The sequence below is a fragment of the Lottia gigantea genome (genome assembly GCF_000327385.1).
Source record: "Lottia gigantea unplaced genomic scaffold LOTGIsca_173, whole genome shotgun sequence".
Lineage (NCBI taxonomy): Eukaryota > Metazoa > Mollusca > Gastropoda > Lottiidae > Lottia > Lottia gigantea.
The window spans coordinates 108017-118070 of NW_008708187.1; the positions used below are offsets into that span (position 1 = coordinate 108017).

The window sequence follows — 10054 nt, forward strand, 5'->3', positions numbered from 1 at the left end:
TGAATGGCTGAAAAGAAAACAACACGGTGTTGATTTTGATTCGTTAATGGTTTTCACGGAATTTGAAGATGTCAGGAAAGGCTGTTTTTGAGAGAATTCGACAGTTCGATGCCTATCCCAAAACTCTAGAAGATTTCAGGGTTAAGACCTTTGGTGGCGCAGCAGGTAAACTGCTTTGCTCAGCTATTATGCGATTCCAAAAATCCCAGAAACAGGCACTGCCAGTCCGACTACTCACTTGTGCTATATTCTTGACTGCAAAAGTCTGTCAGATGTGTTCACTGATGCGTGACATCAAGCTTATTCCAAAGTTGGTATTTGTCGAGCGATCTTTAACGTGCACAGCCTGTAGCACACAGGGCCCTGGTTTATTGTCCTATCCTATTGACCAGACGCTTTTTCCATGTCAGCCCCTCAGACTGGTATCACTGACAGGGTGAAACCAGGTTGAAAAATCAGAAGGCATGACGACAATCCAACTCACTACTGTTATGAAAAGTGGTCTGAGTGTACATTGGTTTGTTTTGATTCGAGTTATCCTGATTCCCAACTGAGTTATTCCTCAGATTAGGAAATAAGTGTCTTACTCACTGAATCACCACAGCTCTCCTGTTTATATTAAAACCTCCCTTGTATTATATTTCAGTAACTGTAGTGAGTGGTGTAATTATGTTAATATTGTTTGTATCAGAGATTAATTATTATCTAACGAAAGAAATCCAACCAGAGTTATTCGTAGACACGACCAGAGGACAGAAATTAAAAATCAACATAGATGCTACTTTCCCTAAATTACCTTGTTCTTGTAAGTGATTTGGAATATTTTTGGTTTTCTTAAAGGGATTGTAAAGAGGTTTTCTAAATTTAGGCCTTCAGATATTATTAGCAGCTATTGCAAAATGAGTGCCATTCAAACTTCCAACAGTATGTTTTTGATTGCATTGCACATGAACTAGATGTCAAATTTTGATCTTGAAAATATGAATGATTTTTTTGTCTATCATGTGTTCTGCCTATATTTTGAAAATTTATTTTGTATTTCTAGATTTAAGTATTGACGCTATGGATGTGTCAGGAGAACAACAAATCGATGTAGATCATCATTTATTTAAACACAGACTTGACAAAGATGGTGCTGCTGTATCAGAAACTCCTGAAAAACACCCAGGTTGGTTAAATCTTCTTCTGAAGCTGGTGCTAATCTGAGAAGTGATACGGTTGGCTGATATGGTACTCAATGAGTTGCATCATCATCAAAACCATCCACCCTTATCAATGAATAGATGGGACTGTGGTTTACTTTATCTAAAAAGCTTTGTATATCAATTTCTGTGGTAAAGCAAATATTTGAGATAACCAATCCTTTTAAGTTTATCTTCAAAATGTGGGAAAGTTGCCAAATGTTTCTGTATGAATTGAAATAGAATCTTAATTCGGTTTTTGTTTATTTTTAGCTTTAGGGGATCCATCAGAAAAATTTGTGGAGGTAAATATTTTGATGTAAATACTTATAATTGCAGGAACCAAAGACAAAATCAATAGAAGCTATAAGTGTTCCACAGAACAAAGACTAGAAAACCGCATTGGACACTTATCAGAGGCTGATTGAGCTACAGGCTGTGCACGCTCAAGATCCATTGTTAGTGATCCATCCATGGTTTGAAGTCGATTGAATTTCCCTCATTGCACAGTGAATTACTTTGTCCATTTTAAAAGACCATTTAATTCTATATTCTGATATTTTCTATTTTAGGCAGTGACTAAACCTCTAGATCCCAATCGCTGTGAAAGTTGTTATGGTGCTGAAACTGAGGATTTAAAGTAAGAAAATGTCTCGCCTCCAAAACCGATGAATTTTTTAAGAAATGATTTAAGAGTTATTGCCCTCGATGTAGTAAACATAGGTCGTTTATTGGTAGATGAGATTTGATTTTAATGAAACTTTTATGCTAATGTAAACCAAAGAGATTCTCAAAGGTCAAAATTGACTTATTTCCTGCTAGCTATTTAAGAGTTGTTGCCCTTGTAATATTGTAGATGCTGTAATACATGTGAGAATGTTAGAGAAGCTTACAGAAGGAAAGGCTGGGCCTTCAACAACCCAGAGTCTATAGAACAGTGCAATAGAGAAGGCTGGACTGAGAAAATGAAGTCACAGAAAAACGAAGGGTGCAAAGTTTATGGTTATTTGGAAGTCAACAAGGTAGAGCCAATTTCTTTTTTTTTTCTTGATGGCTGTATAAATTATTAAAATGTTAATAATTAAATAAAAAACATGGACGTTCCTTGCTAAGTGCCTGTATTAAATCTTTATTTCATTTTTCAAGGTAGCTGGTAATTTTCATTTTGCACCAGGAAAAAGTTTTCAACAACATCACGTTCATGGTAAGACATCTGAAATTTGGTTTCATTTATTTTCTGTGGGTCACTTGACTTATCCTATATCTGCGAATCAGGCTATTTATCCCAGTTCCTTTAAATCCGACAGTGGCTGCCTAAAGATTGTGTTCACTTATCCCAAAATAGGTTGGATTTTGCCTAAAATTTCTGTTACTTTTTTTCAGTTCATGATCTACAAGCTTTTGCTGGTCAAAAGGTAAGGAATGAATATTTTGCCCTTTACGTTATTGGGTGAGAGGGGGGGGGGGGTTATCAAAGTTCATCTCATAGACCCTCCATGTGCTCCTGATATCAAATCCTCATCAGGACATCAAGTGTGGTAACTATTCTTTATAGAACTGTAGACAGACTTGAGCATGACGAACCAGTAGGCTCATAAATACCCCAACCCTAACAAAATTTACTCCATTGTACACTGCATGGCATTCCCTTACTTCCATTGCAGACAAGTTGATCTTTAACCCTTTAAATTTCAGTTTAATTTGTCCCATAGAATAAATCACTTATCATTTGGTGAAGAATATCCTGGCTTAGTTAACCCTTTAGATAGTTTGAATATCAAGGCTGAAGAAGGTTAGTTAATCGCCATAGAACATAAAGCTTGATTTGGATTATGAAAAGTAATACAGGCATAGTTTGAGAAAGTACTGATAGATAGTCTTGGTTTTGACAAAGTCTCAACTTCAGTGGTACTGTTAAGGTTAATTACTGAAGAACAGAAAGTCAGATTTTGTTTTTGAAAAGTGTTACAGATAGCATTTAAACTCCTGTATCCCTTTGCAAATGATAGTTGGCACAATGACAGGAGAACCGAAACTCAGATTTTATTTCTGAAAGGTGATACGGACGGCTAATTTTGAGCCTATCCTATTCAAAACTTCAGATCAGTTGGGTGTAAAACTTCATTATTTTTCATATTTGTTTCAGAGCAAATGATGTTTCAATATTTTGTAAAAATAGTTCCAACTACCTATACAAACCTACGTGGAAAGGTAAAGAGCTTAAATCATCTTCTATTATGATTACAGTTCACCTCATTGCCCACCTCTCTGAACAAAATTTTAACCTAAGGATCCAATATTGAGAAAGTGGCTCCTGGTTAGAGGTGTTTTTTTTTTTCTAATTTCAGACTGTGTACACCAATCAGTTTTCCGTGACCAAACATTCTAAAACTGTGGGTGGTGGAATGGGGGAGACAGGGCTACCAGGTGTCTTTTTCATGTATGAGTTATCCCCCATGATGGTCAAATATACAGAAAAACAAAGGTAATACTCCAAAAAATGTGTCATGAATTACTTATGATCAAATAAGTAATGAACATCAAGTTGTCTAATGAGTACACTCAAATCATAATGAACATTACTTGTGTTCAAATGAAAAATATACATTACTTGTCCACAAATTATAATGAACATTACTTGTGCTTGAATTAAAATGAACATTACTTGTACTCAAATTATTTAGTGAAAATTACTTATGCTCAAATGAAAAAACTACATTACTTGCGCTCAAAATTTAAATGAACATTACTTATAATTAAATGAAGAATGTACTTCACTTATGCTCAAATAGTATTAATGCTCATCGAACATTACTTGTGCTCAAATGAAAACGGAACAATTCTTATGCTCATATGAACATTACTTTTACTCAAATGTTCCTTCTAATGATCTGATTGTATATTCGCCTCGTTTCAGATCTTTTATGCATTTTTTAACTGGTGTTTGTGCGATTATTGGTGGAATATTTACAGGTAACAGAGACTTAACTTCTTTTTACAGAGCAAGAGTGGCCCAGGGAAAAAAGTGTTAACGCTGAGCATGTTAAAGACCCTTGTTATGGCTTCTATTTGAATGTCCCTGATACACATAAAAAGTTTAGAAAACCTCTTTATAATCCCTTTAATTACAAGAATTTTTATAACTTCAAGAACCAGAGATATCTGAAATGGTGTAAATTGATGCTATCAGTGCTACCTGATACACATAAAGAAGCTCGAAGCTAACTTTAAGCACATAAACTCTGGGGCTATAGTTCCCTTTGGGGCTAAGAAAACTCACTGATCAGGAGTGTATTGATAGAATATTTTGTGTATTTTCAGTTGCTGGTTTGATAGATTCAATGATATACCACTCAGCCAGGGCAATTCAGAAAAAAATAGATCTCGGCAAGGCTTCCTGACCTCACCATCCATTTTATTTTCTTTATTTTGTTTTTGTTAATTTTTCCGTCATCCTTTTTAAAAATAAACTTTAAAATCAGCTGATTTTTCTATATCCATATATGGGCATATTTGGTGCAGCAAACGACAGTTATTTTGGGCAAAAAGTTGCAGTGGATAATGTGGGTTGTGGGCAATGGGGTAACTTAATTAAGCTAAAGATATGCCATGCAGGGTGCAATGAGGGAAATTTTGCCAAGACAGAGGAATTAACCTCACTGCACACTGCTTGGTCAGATGTAAAAGCAGAATGTTGCAAATACAAGTAATAAGTGTCCCGAATACGCATACAAAGACTAGACTACCCGTTATAAGTCTCACACGTCAAAATAAAGAAAAGCGGACGAAAATTTGAAAAAATGTGGTCGTAACGTCACAAATTTTTTTCCTTGAGGTCGTTTCGTCCGGTCGAATTGCCATGACACAATTGTTCGATCACGTGGTGATCACGTGACATCAGATTGGGATAGTAAACATCGATAATATTTAGGTCGTCGACTAAATTTAGAGTGTTTTAGTGAAATGACGCATTAACTTAGTTAAAATTCAGGTATTTACTGTGTACGATATATTTCTCTTTCACAAACTGTCGAAATTTCGTGGCTATTACGGAATTCGAATGAATAACGAAGAGTTTTGGCCAGTTCAAATTATATGAAACTCCATGCTTCTTCTTGTTTATAAAGCCAAAAAAGGAAAGTATGTTTTTACGTGGCTGTCTTCTGGCACATGCGTTTCAGATATTTATAGAAAATGCACCATCGAATAGGTTATGGTCTAACAGATTTGAATACGTTAATTTTAAAGTGATGGGGTTGTCTTATTTGTTGATATTTTAGTAAACTTTTGGCATAAACTTTTCTTACCCATATCAAGTTTCAGAATCAAAATGTAAATACGATTGAGGCATACGTTATTGGTTTATTGTTCCATTTAGACACTTTTACGATCCTTGACCAGCCTAAAGGGCATGAAAATGTTTTGAAAATATTGTGCAGAGAATTTAAAGGGACAGTCCAATTTAATTTTGAATTTGTTGGTTTTGGTATATTGCTGTATTAAAATAATACCAGACTGTTTTTTTCACGTGGCATGGAAATGGTTGTTCCAATGTTTAAAACTAGCGACGCTTGGAAATTTTAAGTAAAAAGATAATCAAAATTAGACCAAACTTACTTTCCATTTTTTATTAGCGTTTATTTTAAGCATAGCCACTCTAGTTAGGGTCTACAGACGGCCTTCTTGAACATTCGTCTGTTGATGACACCCCAATCCAATCAAAATCTCTCCCCTCTCCAATGCTTTATGACTCGAAAAAAAAGTGTATTCAGGCTGTCATTTTAAACAAAGCCAATTTTCATTTTACAGGTTAATTAATTGAATGATCAAATTTGTCATTTTTGTCAACCAAATCAAATAAAAGATAGAAAATGAAAAAAGCGGATGGTAAAGTCCAGAAGGATTACAGTCAAAAAGCGTGAGTACTAAATTTTAAATCAAAATCAAAATCCAGTACAAAATATGTAGGTGGGGGCTGACATGGAAAAAGTGTATAGTCGTTCGGATGGGACAATAAACCGAGGCCCCGTGTGCTACAGGCTGTGCACGTTAAAGATCCCTTGAGAGTTGGAAATAGATAAAGAGTAGGTTTATGCAGTTGTCCTGGTAAAATTTCCCTCATTGCACACTGCATGGTGTTGCTTGTATGATGCAGAAATGTATGATGTGCCGTAAATATCCATTTTATTTGATTATTTGAAAATTAGCCAAAGAATTTTTGAAATTTGACCACACTAGCCAAGAAATATCAATATTGGTTACAGTATGTTATGTAATGCATATTTGTTACATTACGTAATACTGACCTTTGACCTTGTTTGATTGACAGTTTCCCAAAACTGCAATGTGTTTTGTAAACAGTTGCTCATTGTGTACATATTTAAAAGTTTTCCAAAACATCTGCCTCTATTCTGGCCTCTGAGAGCTATTTTGAAAGTTGTCAGCTGGTGTAGAGACAGAAATTTAGGCCATGTTGTATGGGGATTTTTACTCACCTATCTATCAGAGGCTGGAATAGAGGTAGATAATCAGGCTAATTTAAAAGGTAAATGAATGAGTGAGTTGTCCCAGGGTTGTTAATTTGTGGACATTAATGATTATAGATACAACTTGATATGAATAAAGGACTTCTACATCAAAGGGTTTTATTTTATCTGACTCATATACATTTAGAAAACAAGGGTAAATGTGTTATGCGTAGTTTGTAAACAGAGGACCGCCCTGACCCAATTTAAATGATAAATGTTATATACATGTTTTGGGATCATAACTGGGTAGCTTAAAGAGATTGTAAAGAAGTTTTCTGAGCTTTTTAAAGGGATTGTAAAGAAGTTTTCTGAGCTTTTTAAAGGGATTGTAAAGAAGTTTTCTAAGCTTTTTAAAGGGATTGTAAAGAGGTTTCTTTATAAAGACTGCTGTAAGCAGACCAATGAAATGTTACCTTTCTGCACTCATTAAGAGGATGTAAAACTCCCTTTTCCAGCAATTTGCTGATATAGTCATTATAATGAGCTAGCTGTCACTTGGTTTTACTACAGAAAACCTGTTATTATTCTTATCTTGTTTAGGTCATATGATCTATGGAAGGAGTGTTGATTTAGTTGTATTTGCCAGTCATGTGTTGATAGACATTTATTTGTTTGGCTGGAGCTCTGAACCATATCTGATATTGCTTTAGGCTGTTGATTTGGCGATATTTACCAGTTATGTTTGACTAGATTTCTTGACTGTTGATTTGACTGTATTTTTACCAGCAAGACCAAACTAATAACCATACGTTTTTGCACTCTTATCAAACAAGACTGGCAAATACCATGAATTCCCCCAGCCACCCAATTCTCATGTCAAGCTATGCATATCAAATTAGATTTGACAGAATTTGGGTTAATTTGGTGGGTGACCTTTTTGAACTCTCACTAATTGCCTTCGAGCCTCGTGGAGTCTCTTAAATTGATGGACCTCAAATTGTTCTTTTCAATTTTCAATCATTAGTTTTGTTCGAAACACGGGGCAGAGTTTCTTACAGTTTTTTTTAAAATGGATACTTTTGAAAATATGTTTTATATGCAGTCTTCATCTATTGAAAATTCCATGGAACTGCAAATTTTGGGGGGTTCTTCAAGGTAAGGTTTGGTTTTGGAAAATTTGTGTTTCATTTCTTTTTTGTGGGTTGTTTGACTTTCAATTGTTTTAGCCAATATTCGCTATATCGCATAAGGCCTTGGCAATAAGTGACGTCATCAAACACTTAGTTTTAGAGGAATTGCAGGAACCATAGATGTCTGATTGAAAATTAGAATGGTGTAAATTGATGCTATCAGTGTCCCTGATACATAAATAAAATTTTAGAAAACTTTTTTACAATCCCTTTAAGCAGTTATGTAACAGGTACAGTAAAGAATTTAGATTAGATTTGATAAGATTTATCTGATTATATTGGCTAGGACACGTCTCTCTATTGTACCTATAGTGTACAAAGTTCAAGGAAAGGTTGGGTTGTTGATCTTTTTTCAAGAATTATTAAAGTAGAAGTTTAGACTAAGGTATTTTCCATGCCATGTTTTGAAATATATTAAAATCTGTGAAAATTTGAAAATCTAACAAGAGTAAGCTGATGCCACTGTCTTGACAAAGTTTGCCACATTGCATTTCTTCATAGCCCAATTGAAATTAATTCAGTAGGATATCTCATTTCATACAAGTTTAACGAATGTTGTTTCCAATAGCGACTCCACCTGTCATCCACGATCTGACATGATTGTTATGCATCTCATGTTCTAAGTCAGCAATTTCTTTATAAATGAATAGACATAAACATAAACCTGTTTTAGCCTTTTGACTACAATATAATTGATGGAATTAAGTTTAAAAAATTTGTTAGACCATGTGATATACCATCATGTGTTTTGATATAAGATAACTAACTAATGCTTTAAGATATGTCACTTATGTGCATGTCTAGACGTTGATAGTGATTTTTTTGACGGATGTCTGTTGTGATAGGGTCAGAAAAACTATAAAGCTTAGGTAAGCTGTGTTTACATTGGAGGTTTTTATATTTTTTAAAAACAAATTTTGAGCATTTATTATTTTATCTGTGCACATGCAGACTTTGTGGTAGTTTTTCTGGCCATGGCCGACGACTATCTGTCAATGTTGAGTCAGGTAGTTTTGGATTACAGCCTTGAAATGTCAACAGTCAGAATGACATAGTTTTTCTGGCTATGGCCCACAACTATCTGTCAATGCCAAGTCAAGTAGTTTAGGATTGCAGCTTTGAAAAGCTAACAGTCAGAATGACATGGTTTTTCTGGCTATGGCCGGCCGACTATCATTGTGAACTCACCTAGTTTTGGAGTTGTAAGAATGTGAAGATATCTATACTATTATGTACACAAACTTTATCAGATAAAAAAAAAAGACATTAGAGAAATGTTAACCCCTAAAATTTGTCCCCTTTTCTAACCTTTGACCTCAATTTTATTGGGCGGTGGCTGACAAATTTGTGAGCAAATGGAATTGTAGCTTTCTTATAAAGGTAGCAATCAAAAACACACTTTCTCAGGTAAAATTTTTATACCAGTATGCTCAAGACAGTGGCAGAGCCGGCTTCCCGAGACTGGGGGTACAAATAGAGGGCAGACTGACTTAATTGGGGCACAGCTGTCAGACTTGAGAATCAAAATGCAGCAGCTCTACGGAAGGGCCTTATGTGTAAGACTGCCAGGGAGTGTCTAAGAGGGTTCTCTTAAGAAAATTTGGACAAATGGAATTGATTTGGTGCATTCTGACACATATTTTGGTGAAGAAATGTTTAAAAATCTGAATTTTATATTGGTAGAAATGAAATAGAGTACAATTTGGGGTACAAATCATTTTCTAGATTGAGAGGTGAGAGGGGGGGGGTGCAAATATGTTTACATGTCTTTACTTAAGTTTAAGTTTTGTACTTATGTTATATCTTTGCTGTAGGCCTAATCAATCACTTTCAAATGTCGTGATAACCTTCACAAGTAATGTGATAATTAGTAATCACAATTTTATCCTACGGTCATTTACCTAATTAGGTCTTGTGAGGTAGGGTTGGTTCGTGATATTTTTTTCTCGTTTTTTTTTTACTTTTAATTGACTATCTGTATCTCTTATCATTTTTCTATAGTTTTGACTTCAGGTCTGTAATCAAATTATGAGACCTCTTGTCTGGTGTAGTGTTGCTTTCTGATGTCGTTTTTCCTTGACCTTATTTCTTTTATCAATTATCATTTTTATACCTGTAGCCCTTATCATTTAATTTATTTTCATCATTGATATATGATGAGCTACCTGTATTGCTTTTCAACTTTCAGTTTTAGTATATACCTTTCCAATCGCAG

The 10054-nt window shown here is 34.8% G+C and overlaps 1 protein-coding gene across 1 annotated transcript; it reads left to right on the top strand.

The window, feature by feature from the left end:
• Nucleotides 1–68: 68 nt before the first annotated feature.
• LOTGIDRAFT_142052 (hypothetical protein) lies at nucleotides 69–4582 on the top strand (the record flags this gene model as incomplete). Its single annotated transcript, XM_009051888.1, has 12 exons — nucleotides 69–165; nucleotides 647–805; nucleotides 1046–1194; nucleotides 1754–1821; nucleotides 2038–2203; nucleotides 2328–2385; nucleotides 2565–2596; nucleotides 2877–2973; nucleotides 3328–3392; nucleotides 3530–3666; nucleotides 4099–4154; nucleotides 4503–4582. 12 exons carry the CDS (start codon nucleotides 69–71, stop codon nucleotides 4580–4582), a joined length of 1164 nt encoding a protein of 387 aa, XP_009050136.1.
• Nucleotides 4583–10054: the final 5472 nt, after the last annotated feature.